The 14,127-nt window shown below is 37.7% G+C and overlaps 1 protein-coding gene across 1 annotated transcript; it reads left to right on the top strand.

Annotated features, from left to right (window-relative positions):
* The first annotated feature begins 7,425 nt into the window (after window positions 1-7,425).
* LOC108757693 (uncharacterized) lies at window positions 7,426-9,596 on the top strand. The gene is made up of 4 exons (XM_018502199.1): window positions 7,426-7,460; window positions 7,674-7,956; window positions 9,021-9,218; window positions 9,293-9,596. The coding sequence occupies exons 2-4, from the start codon at window positions 7,762-7,764 to the stop codon at window positions 9,476-9,478; spliced, it is 579 nt and encodes a 192-aa protein (XP_018357701.1). The 5' UTR covers window positions 7,426-7,460; window positions 7,674-7,761; the 3' UTR covers window positions 9,479-9,596.
* Window positions 9,597-14,127: the final 4,531 nt, after the last annotated feature.

Raw genomic sequence — 14,127 nt, 5'->3', positions numbered from 1 at the left:
TTTTTCGCGGTGGCAAAAAGCAAAAGCGCCAGTGCCGATTTATGCTCTCGCCACATTCACAGCATATTACGAGGTATTATCCGACGTCGCATAATTCGTTAACAAACGGCTTTTCACTATTTTGATGGAGGGGATCGTCCACCAAAAAAATTTCAAACTGATCACAACTAGTTACGAATGCAGATCAGACTCTCGAATAATTATCGATGACACTCGCGGACCGAAGATTTCCAATTATGAACGTTTTTAGCGAGTACCAGCCGGAATTGCTGGGGGATAGGGGAGAGTAAAAGGTGCCTAGGGTTCAGTCCACGAGAGAAGGGGAGGGGTTTGGGCTGGACGTGGACGTGGTAGATGGTGGTTTTGAGAGGGTATGGGCCCGGCGTTAGAGACAATAGTAGGCGGACAAAAGCGTGATATACGGCGACCCCCAGAGCAGCGGTATTAAAATCATATTTTTAAGCCCCTCAACCCCGGGGGCAGCGGGGAGTGCCATGGGGTGTCCTTTCCCCGCCGGTTGGCTAGCCGCCTCTTTTAACCGCCGACCTCTGTCCCGCAATCCATGCCGAACCGCGAAATGGTGGAGGACGGGCACTGTCTTTGCGGCGCGCGTTCCCGTCGCTAGATTTAATTGGATTCACCAGCCGTAATTAATGCGCCCGCCATCGACTAAGACGGATTGTATTGATTTACTTCCAATATCATCCCTCGCGACAGCCAAGCCGGAAGGCTCTCTCCACTCATTCGGCAAAATTGACTCCGCGAGTTTGCGTTTTCATCGACGGCATGTCTCTTTTTTCGCTTACTAGTACATTCCCTGAGCGCGCTACGCGTGCGCTCCACCATGCTCTCATTTCAGACATTATGAAATATAATATTACGAATCTGGTTATGGCGGTTTGAAAACTTGAAAATTCAAAGTGGTTGAATCAATATGTAAAAAAAAATTTTTTTGGGAGAATGAGTAGGCAGTCAGTCAGCCGCCCCACCCGATAAAAACAACCGATTTGGAAAATTAAATACACAGGATTTATGCGCTATTTATGCGCTACCCACATCCGCAAAAAAGGATTTTTGCGCTCATTCCGTTTAGGTAAAAAAAAATTTTTTGGATGACTGAGTTGGCAGTCAGTCAGCCGCCCCACCCGTTAAAAACAACCGATTTGGAAAATTAAATACACAGGATTTATGCGCTATTTATGCGCCACTATTTCCAGGCATTTTTGATGGTTGCTCTGCAACCCTTAAGTATAAATTGTTAAGTATAAATTTTTAAGAATAAATTTTTTTATTTTATTTCGAAAAATAATGTTTAAATCAAAGAAATTTTTTCTGTAATTTTATAACAAAGAAATATTTCTTTAAATTGAAGAAACCTTTCTCTGCGTGTATTTACGTACAGTTTTGGTTCTGTGTATAATATAAATTCACATAATAATATTCTCTTTCATCGAATATAGGATTTTTTTTACTTAATTAGATTTATTTTTATTATCCAAATTCATAATTTTTCATAGTTTTTTATTATTTATTACGTAATCGATTTCTAACTTTTTTTAAATACCAATCTCAATTCCGTGAACTCGTGGCAAGAGGAATTATGTGTGTCGACAGCATCTGACCACAAGGATTTTTTATAAATCTGCAGTCGTCGCGGCGAGCAAGTAGGGAAAAAAAATTCGATGCTCTTGGAACGCTTATGTTCGCGTATGCTGTTCCGGGTGCACTTCATTAAAACTTTTAAATTTTGCCTCGTCCTCATCGTTTCACAGGGTAACTCGCGAAACGAGAGAGTTTCGCTATGCCGCGTCGCGCCGGCATGAATTTGCCGGTCCCTTGAACGTCGTTACGTCAGCCGTGACCCTCATGTAGTGCTTCTCTACATAGTTTCTCATGTAAGTATCTCGCTGTATACGTATTTCTTTCACTTATTACACGTACAGTTATGCAACTTGTGTATTTTGTTGCAAACTGCCGTAGTCGCGCAACTATTACATCTAGAATCTAGGACATCGAATCACAAAGATCTAATCATGATTTAACTTCGCTCATTTTGATTACTGATTAAACAGAATATCTAAGGTAACTCTACCCTATATAATCTACCTAAACGTTGAGGTTTTCAATATTAATTGGAAATATGAGACAATTTCAATATTTATATTGGTGCAGTGAAGATTTAACTATCTACGGAACTATCCACACACAAACAACATACTGGGTGCAGCAGAGTTGGGCACTATTCGAATAATTTTTTATTTAGAATATTATTCAAATAGAATTTTATTTATTATTTACATTATTTATTATTTATATTATTCACCATTGTATTATTAATGTTTATTCGTTATTCGTATTATTCTTCATTCGCATTATTCGTTATTTGCATCATTCGTTATTGGTATTATTTGTTATTCTATTGTATTGTTCTATTACGTATTATATTGTTCCTAGAACACGAGCCTTTCATGAGCCTGTCACGAGGTCACTGTACGAAAATAAAGATCCACATTCCAAATAATATCCACTCATTGTTAGCTACTAATTGTACGCTATAAGTTTCAACACGTTTCATACCTTCGTTATCACTTTGGACTACGTTTAGTATAAAATAAAGTTTAATAAAAAAAAGTTGTTCTACATTATACTTTACAATACACACATATTAAATGTATCTATATATGTTGAATTATATATTATTCATTCGAATACACTGTATATTCAAATAAATTTTATTCGAATATGTCTTTAATTCGAATACATTATTCCCACATACACGAATATAAATGTTATTCGAATATAATTTTATTTTAGATACACAAAATAAATTTATATTCGAATAAAAAATTATTTTTTATTTATGAATAAGACTTTATTCTTTATTCGTAAATGTACCCAACTCTGAGGTGCAGTACTTTACATACGTGAAGTCCTCGATTTTTTAAAACCAATAGTCAGATTTATTAAAGATAGAAAATATTTCTAAACATTAATTGAAAATATGAAATATTCTTAATATTTATGTGAGTGAAGATTTAACTATTCATATATATAACTACCCACAAACAGCATATCGGATGCAGTACTTTAGATTATACGTATCTAAAGTTCTCAATCTCTTATTCCGTTCCGTCAATTCAGAGATTTTTATGGGACTGTAATGTCAATAATTCGATCGTTCCAGCATACCCTTAAAACAGATTAGACGAGGTCGCTTGATACGACAGTGTATGTCTTTAAAGACAGAATCAGTTATATTTCACTTGCGTTAATCTCTTGAAGATCTAGGGCCGTCCGACGACGTTATTAGGCCCCGGATGACATGAGGGTCGGATGTCTAATCGACCTAGGAATAATGTGTCGCGTTTGCCGGGAACTTCGTCCCCGGCCGAGCTTGCTCCAAGGGATATTCTAATCCGTTCCTGAGAGCTCCAACCCGGTTCTCGCAGAATCCCGACCGGGAAGAGGGAAGCGAGAGGTGCCGTATGTGCCAGCCCTCCGCTTATTCGTTGCAAAGCTCGCTCGCCAGGATAGACGGCGAAGAACAGAGGGTGAAGGAGGGGTCGGAAGGGGGAGGAAAACGATAATTCGGCTCATTCGGTGGTTGAGCTCCAAGAACGGAGACTCCCCAGTCCTCGCTCGGGGTGAGCAACTGCGGGCCATTTTCTACCCTCCCCCTTCCTCTTCCCTCTTGATATCGCTGTTAGACGGCGAGTACCGAAATTCCGCGCTAATCTCGATTTACGACACCACGGCAAATCATATGTGCCTCTGGCGATTCTCTCCCTCGCGCCTTCGCGTTATTAGCCGGTTATCAAGCCGCCGTGTTTCTGAATCATCGGCTGTATACGTTGATTGCGTGTGTCCTAGGCGTGGCAAAACGGCTTGATGTTCCGGATACTTTTCGAAAACAACTTTAAAAGACACATACAGATTGTAAGTGAAACAAAAGATCCCTATACGAATAAATCAAATAAATAAGAAATCTCTAAATATACGATTGAGGCTAAATTTTGGTACTCAATAATATTTCTAATAATGACTAAATTCAAAATATATCAGTTATATAATCTGCGCGCCAATTATTATCGGATTTATAACACGATTATAGATTGAAATAATAATCTCGTCAATTAGATTGATTATCGATTTGATAAAAATACTGGCATCATAAAATACTGTAAAGATTAGCCTCGACTATTTAACGCCTTCTTATTTATTTAATAATTTCCTATAAAAGATATTTATTATGATCATATCGGAGACAAAATAGTCGAATGATAAACATGAGCTAACTAGAGTTTCTTCATAAATAATCGCTGAATAATAAAAATAAGCAATAATATCTTTTCTAATTAATTTCTAAAATACGTGATAATTTTTTGGAAACCTTAAATACATGAAGAATTAATCTTGCTATTTCAACAATGTTAAAATCAACTCTGACCCGACCGAATGTGATCTATATGTGCCGTTTAAGTGTATCTAGAATAAGTGCCTTAGATTAAGACAAGGATGAAAATAAGAATTAAAAAAAATATTTAACCGCATATATATTTAAAAGTTCGAAGAGAAGAAGGAATAGAATCACTGTTCTCCAGTCTAAGTGACACAGTGGTATACGCACAAAAGCCGTCGAAATTGTTGAACTATATGCTTGTATCACGAGCATACTTGACAACTATCTGCCGGTGGCGCATAGGATCCGCAAATTTATCAATTTCGTATATTCCTCCGAAGGTTCCTGCTGGCCGGCGCGGCGGAGAGATTGTCTGGAATGTCGCCAGGCCAGCAATCGTTCGTCCAGCTGGAAGGAGAACTTTGTGAGGTGTGCCTGGAAGTCTTTGTGAGAGAAAGTGACGAAAAAGAATGTACGAAGGTGGACTCGAGGAAGAAAAGGGAGCACGGACCGAGGTAGATAGAAAGAGTGGTGAACAGAATGGAAGAAGGAAGAAAGGAAGGGAGGACAAAGTCTGCAGGGCGGAAAGACCACGAAATATCTGTCAATCGCAAGAGCGGGGAGGATCGCAGCGGCGAAGTCGATTTAACGCCCGTTAAGGAAGCAATTCCTTTAAGAAGGACGAGCACCTCGCCCGGAAGGACAACGTAACCCCAGAGATCCTTGACCCTTGCCGGGGTCGCTCTTACGACCTCTTCTCCGCGAGGAATCGCTTCTGCGCCGCCATTATCGGCGGACGAATAGAACATCAATAACCAATTTCGTAAGACTAATATCGCGAAAATTAGTTTTCTTCCCCTTCCTTCCGAGGTCCTCTCCCGCGCGTCCTTCGTATTTCATCGCCGCCGGTACCTTTCGTTAAAAGATCGTGGACCTGCTCGATAGCGACGTTCATGGTTTTCTTAATGTCCATCCACGGGTGGCGAACGATCTCGTGAATCTCCTTTTATCGTCGCGCGATAGTCGTTTTTCTCCGCATCTTTCGCGCATCCCCTTCCTTTTTTTTTACACCCCGGCAGATATATCGCAGTGACGTCATTACGTCGAAGCGACGTGGCAAATTTTTTAACTGGCATTCTTCCACGGGTGTGTAGGAATATCAACGATAAATTCAGTATTCTCAAATCGAAGTCCGCTACTGCATTTTCTACTGAAAGCACCGCGATGTCAAACCTACGACGGATTGATCGTCAGACTTCTTTCATCGTATTTACATAATTCTCAGAGTCATTCTTAGAAAGTACACTATTAAAAATTTCATGTAATTTAATATAGAACTCAACAACAGGCTAATGAGAGTAGAATCGCGGTAATTCTTGCAAAAAATCTATTTATTACATATTGCTATAACTCATAATACAAACGTTAACAATAACCATAGAAGGTCAACAAGCGTTGTTTATGTAGATACATTGAGGATGGCTCGAAAGAAAGCCGAAACGTTTGTATTATGAGTTATAACAATATGTAATAAATAGATTTTTCGCAAGAATTACCGCGATTATACTCTCATTAGCCCGTTGTTGAGTTTAATATTGACAATTTCGAGAGTTGATTTTTTTTTTATTTAATTTAATATACTTTTAAATTACACAATTTGAACTTAATTTCATGACATTACATTAAATGTATTTATAACTAAAAAGTATATTTGTGTACATGAAAAATGTACTTTTCATAAAATTTTATGAAATTTAATTTACATGTTCATTATATTTAAGTATAATGTTGTACTGTACTGTAATAACTGTACTGTAATTTAATTTTCAGTTAAATTGGTCATTACTTTTAATTTCGTTCATAACCACGAGCTTCATTTACACGTAAAGGAAGCATTTCTACAGTGTAAAAATCAAATACGAGTAAAACAAGAATAAATTTTATTAAATTTCACGAACGGGACATTACAGACATCGTCACTCCTGTGCTTGAGACTCAGCTACGATCGCGTGAAGTCTCGCAATGTTACGTCGCGTGACCCAAGGAACACATCAAGTCAAATGAAAATGACTTTATTTTGACGTCATGAAAGTCAAAATGACGATTTTTGGTTACAAAATTTGACTATTTATTGGCGTTAAAAATCAAAATAAAGTCATTTTGATTTTTTGTTGATTTTTACGTGTTCCTTGGAAAGGCGAGACGTCCCATATAAACCGTCGATGCGTGTCGGCGCGGATCGTGCCGGGATGCAAATTTCACGATTTTTCCAATAGCGTTGATGAATAAGGAATCGTGAGGTCGCGCGCCGTGTGCGAGTAATGAAATGGAGTACGGAAGGGAAGAGTGGCATAAAGACCTTGTTGGAAAACTGAGTTTCATCAAGCACTGGTCCCCTTTCTCAGCCCTTCTCTTTCTCCTCCTCGTGTCGCAATCTCGACTCCTTTGTGTATATACATTTGCTCTTATCAGAACGCGCGCTTGTAGAGGATGGGCGACATCGGAGAAGGCCCGAAACGAAACAGAATTTTGCGTACCAAAGTTGACGAAGCACCAGCCATGCATTATTCCGCCCGGCCCTTTGTGCGCGCATCGTGCCGTATCTGTTACCAGTTTTCGCGCGTTCTCTCGTACTTTTTCACCGCTTTCTTTGTTGCCGTCGATGACGACCGCTCGGTAAAGAAATCGACCGGTGCATCCAACATGCACCTCTTTCTTTATTAACAAAAATTGCATTTAGGTGCTTTTGCTTAAATAACTTGGAATTAATGTTGCGGAATTATATAATAACACATGAATACATTATTGTCTAAACGTAAATAACATGATATAATTATGCAGCTAGTACATTGCGCGAGTGGCACGTCATGAACAAAAGCTAATCGATTTTAATAAATGTCACTCGTCCGTATATCATAGCGTCGGATAAATTTGCAGTATAACAGACACTCGTTGAAGCTCTGTAAAATACTCCAGCTAAAATTTAAAAAATGAAGAAATAAAATTCTAAGGATCAATAGTTGCAATATTTTTTTCAAAATTTTATCGTGATCTCTCACATGTAAGTTTAATTTCTGTTGTTAAAAAGCATTTCGTTTGTTATAGTTATTTTAATATTAATTCATTAGATATTGAAATAAAAGGAGCTTATAAGTTTATTTATCATTATTTCCACGTTTAATTGCGTAATAAATTAAACCTTAGAGCTTGTTAAATGTTTTTTTTCTGCCTTTAACCTATATACTTCATTTCAATCAATTCTTCATTTGCCAAGGTTTTTATGGAGAAAAGTGATTGGATGTCTCTCATTTCGCGATATAGAATTATCACAGCTTTAATTCGTCAAGCGAGGGTTACGAAATATGAAAAGAGGGACAAAGTGTGTTGTACAAACTATTAATCTGTCCAATCCGAAAACATGCATAAGACCGAAGGTTCAAAGAACCACTAGCGTGGATACGGATTCTTGCGATCCTAATCGTGCAAGCCCAAATGCTAGACCAGTGGCAGTTAAAGTTTACACATGGAAAGACGCTCAATGGAAGTATTCGCCAAAGGTAAGGGAAGATTATCGAAATTTTCAGATTTAATAAGTTCTAGAATTTGCAAACACATTTGACATGAGTAAATATTCATACAATAATACATCATCAAACTTTTGACTCAACTTTGAGATAAAAATAGCGCTAATACCGCTGCATTGTTCAACGTCTGACAAATGAAAATATCGCAATAGAGAGAGAAAGGCATCAAAATTTTTAACACAAAATTGGATGAACATTTCACGCGAATCACGAGGTATCCAATTCTCAGTTAAATCATGTGGCTTGTCGCTGTGTCGAGCATTCACTTGGCTCTCGCGCGATATTGACACGCCGCGTAACGAGATGATGGTGTTCGAGCACCTGTATGGAATTGGTTGGTCGATACGTAGCTGCGTTTACCTGGAATTAGCTCGACAGTCGGTGTACACTATAGCGATGGGTCTCTAATGGAGGAGGTCTGAGTCCCTGTAACTGTTATCGAGATATCGTTGAGGTCTTGGAACAGGTAGCCGAGCACGACACAAATAGCGAAATGGAATGTAATTGTATGTAATAAAAGTGGTCACAAATTCCTCCTTTTAAAATTTCTTTACTTTTCCTTGATTTCTAGACAAAATTTCATAATTTTCCTTGGCTTTCAATAATATTTGGAAATTTTTGGTTTTTCATCCTGATTTGGAAATTGTTAAATATTTTGTAAAGATTAATAAGCAAATTGGCTAAAAGGCATATTAATAGGGACAGTTACCCTAACTAAGCAGGAAAATAAAGATGATGAATATTGTATGAATCTAATTGCTAAATGGCTATTTCAAATATATTTGTAGTGTTCTTCATATTAAATCAATTTTATTATATTAATTAATTACTATTCAATTAATTTTAATTAAATTTATTTAATTAAATTTATTATATTATTTATATTATTTAAAGTGGATTAAGATCAAATTAAATCCAGACGTTCTTAAATATTTAATGTGATAAAATTTGGATCAGATATCTATTTAGGCGTTTAATTATTTGAACAATTAATAAGTGAAAATTAACTACTTAAATGTCACCTTTATTCGTGGCAGTTCTGCGAACCTTTTCCGAAGAAGTCTCCGCCGTCTACGACCAACACAATACTTTGCAGGGCTGCGGCGTTTTTTATAAAAGGCGCTATCGTTGCTGGTCTCATCTGTTGGACCTGTTCGGAAGGTCTTTGGGGCAACAATACCGAAACGGAAGAGCTGTATTACAGAATGATGAGCGTGATTTTTCCTGATCGGCAGGTAAATAAGCGTCAAATTTAGCATTAAGAGCTGCACGCACAGGTTTCTCTTATAATGATACATATTTTTCGTAGACAAGTTTGCCGCGTTTCAAGGAACTAAAACACTCCGTGTTCGAAACGTACAATGATATGTTGGTGAAAGGTATGGATATCATGGTCAGTGTGCCACGCGATGTGTATCGAAGACTGCAAGAATTCTTGTTCCCGTGCGGTGCAACGAAGGAAAGAAAGAGGGCGAAATGCTTTGACGAGAATTGAGCGGAAATATCATTTCGCAAATTGTCAAATTCGTGTCAAATTTCGAGATACCGATGTGGATGTACATGATACGATATTTCCTTTACAAAAAATTTGTATGGAACTTTTAGTTTGGTATTCAGAGTCGATTCTTATTTTAAGATCGTCTTATGTTAGATAATGTCCTAAGATATAACTCTGTGAATGGTTCTTTTAAGACTGTACTAAAATATTTTAAGACATTTTGAGACTATACTTAAAATGATCTTAAATATAAGAACCGACTATGAATATCAACTTGTGATTGGTTTATGACATCTTAAGATGGTATTTAAGGCGTTCTTAAATAAGAATCGATTATGAATACCAGCCTATATTTTAATATTGTGCGTGGAATTTAAGTGACAACGTGATTGACTGTAAGATCAGAAATTTCTGTAGCGTTAATGTGCAAATAAACGTATTTAAAATTTCCTGCATTATTCGCGCAGGGATTGTTGAAGATATTCTAACTAACGTATCCCTTTCTTTTTTAGTTTTTACATACACAATGCTAGATACGGAATCCGCGGATATACGAGACAGGATTAAAATTCCGCGCGACATCTTTTCCATTTTTTCTCTCCCGTGATGCTCAAGGGCACACGTGGGAGTTTCCAAGGTGTGCATATCAAGCGATTTTTATGGCCTGCCTATGTATCGTCATAAAATCTCAGATAAAATCTTAGAAGCCGAGATAAAAATTCGCGTTTTCATTACACCGCCCTTTCATATCTCTTCGCTGCAGTGTCTTACAGTGTAAATGTTACCATATACATGTCGTCGACGGCTGATGTACGAGCCGTTAAGGAGAGAATATTTTTCGAGTCAGATTCGCGCGATGCATTCGCTTTTGCAACTCATGATACCTAAAGAAAGCGAAAAAAAACGTACGTGCGAAACCAGGACCTTCCTCGTGCATACCGTGAATTTCTCAAAGCCGCCAGCTCCGCCGTGACTCCTCAGACTCCTCACGCGTCGAGTATTCCTTTTTCGTCGAACCAGAAAGAAGTTTCGACCCCCATTTTTCAGGAGCGTCTATCTCCTTTTTGCAGCACGTGAGCGTCGTTTGTCAGGGCACCTATTTTACTTTATAAGCGCGCACCTCGCTCTCCCGCAAGTTGTATACCACGTCGTTGGGGGCGGAAAGGGGCCATCACACGTAAAAAAATTTCAGTCGTAACCGTAAGATCGTAAGCATATCGACTAGCCATAGTTGGGTGTTTTAAAACACAAGATCGTAATTTTCATTGTGATTTGTACTTATGGCCTTACAGTTTACGACTAAAACTTTTTTGTGTAATGGTCGTAATACCGGCTTAGTGAATAAAGAGTATCAAGAAAGAGCATCAATGATACATTATTTTTGGTGTAACAGATGTAACGTTATGAAAGTGAAGAACCAAATAAGACTATTAATACTCGATATCTATGAGTCAAGTTTTATATGAATCATATATTTTATTGAATAAATTAGTACTTCTTTACCATTTTTTTCTTTTAAAAGTAAATTAAAATATGTAGTTGCTGCCCGCAAGGCTTTTCTAAAAAAAATCAAACATTTTATATATAATAATAATAATCTACCGCTATTTTTGTATTCTCGGTGACGTTATGTATTATAAGACTAACCCAAAGTAGAGATCTTTAAGTAAGAGATTGGACATTATAATAGTGTTTGATCAGCCATATTTTTCAGGACTTGCTTAAGGCAGAAGAGATAAATTATGAACAAGATAGAGTGAGATATCCACGTACCTCATTCTATCTTATGCCATCTGATTCCATCTTAAGTAGTTTCTGAAAAATAGGGACCAATCAGAACTTGTCTAAACGGTGTTCAATCTGTTACTTGAGGATCTCTAACCCAAAATAAAACCTAACAATATCGTGATACGTTTCCCTTATTTAATGTGACGGTTTTATTTCGCCAGGACGCATTTTAAATGAATGCCTTAGAGATTCGGACAATTAAACAGTTTATTCAGATCAAAACATGGTGTAGTATATACATACGAGTTAGTTAAACGATATCGGATCGCGTGACGGACAAGGGCAGTGGAGGGAGGAAGGGAAGAGGGACAAGGGAGGGTCTGATATGAAATCACCTATACAGTGAACTTGAGGTTCGGGCTTACGACCGCCGATCGATTTACATGGACTCTCTCGCGTCGTTACAGCTGATTATGTACAGTCACATTACTCGCTACTGTTACTTTTTCGTGATCGCTTGCGCTTATCTTCTTTTTTTCTCTTCTTCGCACTTGATTGTTGAGTCACGCCGACCGAGAACGTGACTTTCGATACCTACTTTCGGGCGAGTCTCCTCGCAACACGTTCGCTCGCTGAATAAGATTCTCGCGCATGTGTATGAAAAAGATTGATATATCCCCGACATTTCCCGTTCTTATAAAATGAATACGGGTAGTATAATACTTTGTCTTATTCTAATTCTCTCGGTCCGCTTTGATGCGTCACCACCATTGCTCATCCTTGAATTTCGAACGATTCTCGTGGACGTGAAAGATATGTGATATCGATTGATCAATTTTTCGACGATCGTTCGGTAACGATTGCTAGAGCCAAGGGATTCATTGCGAATTGGGTAAAGAAAAAAGATTACGTAGATCGCAAAGTTCAAAATTAGATCTGTTAGGGCAAGAGCACACGATAGACAAAAGCCGGTACTCATAGTCGGTTCTTATTTCAAGACCGTCTTAAGTGACCCTCTGAATGGTTCGTGACACCTCAAGACTGAACTTAAGACGATTTTGAATGTAAGAACTAATTATGAATACCGGCCATAGTCAATTGTTATATTCAAGATCGATTAAGTTCAATCTTGAGATGTCATGAACTAATCAAAGCCGCATTAGCATCTTAAGACATTACTTAAGACGATCTTGAAATAAGAACCAACTATGAATACCGACCAAAATTTCGGCCGACTGTGTCATTTACGGAAGGTCCTTGGCAGTGCATGTAACCGTACATACGGATTCACAATTTTAATCCTCCGATAACATGAATTTTAACTCTTCTGTTAGCAATAGAGAGTTCTTTAAGAAATAGAGTCTTTTCATTGTGTATGTGTGTGTTCCGGATTATACATATAAAAATTTTTTTTAATTCTGGTATCTTATTAAAGCTTTAATAAATGAATTTTTACTATCATGGAAGTTGGATTGTATTAACTTTTTTACAAATTTAAATTTATCTACCAAACAGTTTAAATATCAGTAAAGGCCTCAATTACTGGCGAAAGATTAATTATAAGCAGAAATTAGATCGATAAGAATAAATCAAATAAAAGGAAGCATCATATTTTTGATTGAAGCGAATGTTGATGCATAATGATATTCATATGTAAATTTTCGTAAATATATTTTTTCAATTCAATAAACTGCGCGCTGATTCGATTTGTCGGACTTAAAATGCAATCGTAAACTGCATTATTAAATAAACATCATTATTAAATGGACGATCAATCTAATTTGAGATATCAATATTAAAAAATTTTAATTGTTTTCCATAAACGATGCAACAGTCGACCGACATTTCGGCTATCGTATGATTTTGCATTTATTAGAATTCACAAAATTTTCGACACCTAGAAGAGAAGAGAAAATAGAAAAAGTAAGACTCTTTTTTCTTCTCTTAAAAAGGAAGAACCATTGTGCGACGAAGAAATAACGAAGCTACATTTCATTTGTAATAAAAAGGTTCAGAGAGTTTAAAAAATACCTTTATCTACGCACACAAAAATCCGAATCCTGACATCGTCAAAAAATCGCAACGCCGCGACGACAGTTCAATCGATGAGGAGAGCGTGAATTTGAAAGATCTCAGCGGAACTCGTTGTCGAACGTTTTCGTGTCAAACATGAACGCCGATGGAAATAATTTCCACAATTCTGCCTTCGCGTGGATAAGCGACGGAAAGTTAAACGAGGCGCTCGACAAGTCGTTCCGCTGAACTTCCTCTCGAAAACTTGAACGTTGTCAACCTATCGTTAGACTTTCCCGTGATAATATATACAGCGATATATTAACTAACGAGCAACCATCGTACTTGACCATTATCTCTTTATATACACTGAACATCACACACCCGACAATTGATTCGACGTTATTCGCCTCTCGAGGATAGCGACTACTTCGCGTTACCAACGAGACTCTCGTTATTCATTCCTCGGTCTGTCACTCACTCTCTCTTTCTCACTCTTTCTCCCTCTCCTTTTTTCTTTTTTTCTTTTTTCTGTTTTTTTTTTTACACATTACGAGTCTATCGATCATCCAAAGCGCGAACTTTTCCACGAGCAAAGTTCGCGTTACACCGTTTCCATTACGCTTTTCGTCGATTCGTTAGTTCCATTCTCGGCGTAGAAGTTTCACGACTTCGTCGCGAAGTGTCACGTGGAAGACCAGTTTTTGCAAAACCTTACAAAGTGAAGCTTACCTCGCGCGAGAACGCAAAGAACATCGCGAACGCTGTCGCGTTATGTTCCTTTTCGACTTTTCCTTTTTTCTCTTTTTCCCGTCAGGAATCGAACGCGAATAACGGTGATAACGATTTGACAAAGGACCCGTTAAAACTATGTATATATTTACACACACGCACACACACGCATA

Source organism: Trachymyrmex cornetzi, unplaced genomic scaffold, assembly GCF_001594075.2.
Source record: "Trachymyrmex cornetzi isolate Tcor2-1 unplaced genomic scaffold, Tcor1.1 scaffold147, whole genome shotgun sequence".
In the NCBI taxonomy this organism is placed as follows: domain Eukaryota; kingdom Metazoa; phylum Arthropoda; class Insecta; order Hymenoptera; family Formicidae; genus Trachymyrmex; species Trachymyrmex cornetzi.
The sequence above is the reverse complement of the archived record's forward strand: the minus strand, read 5'-3'. Positions and strand labels throughout refer to the sequence as shown.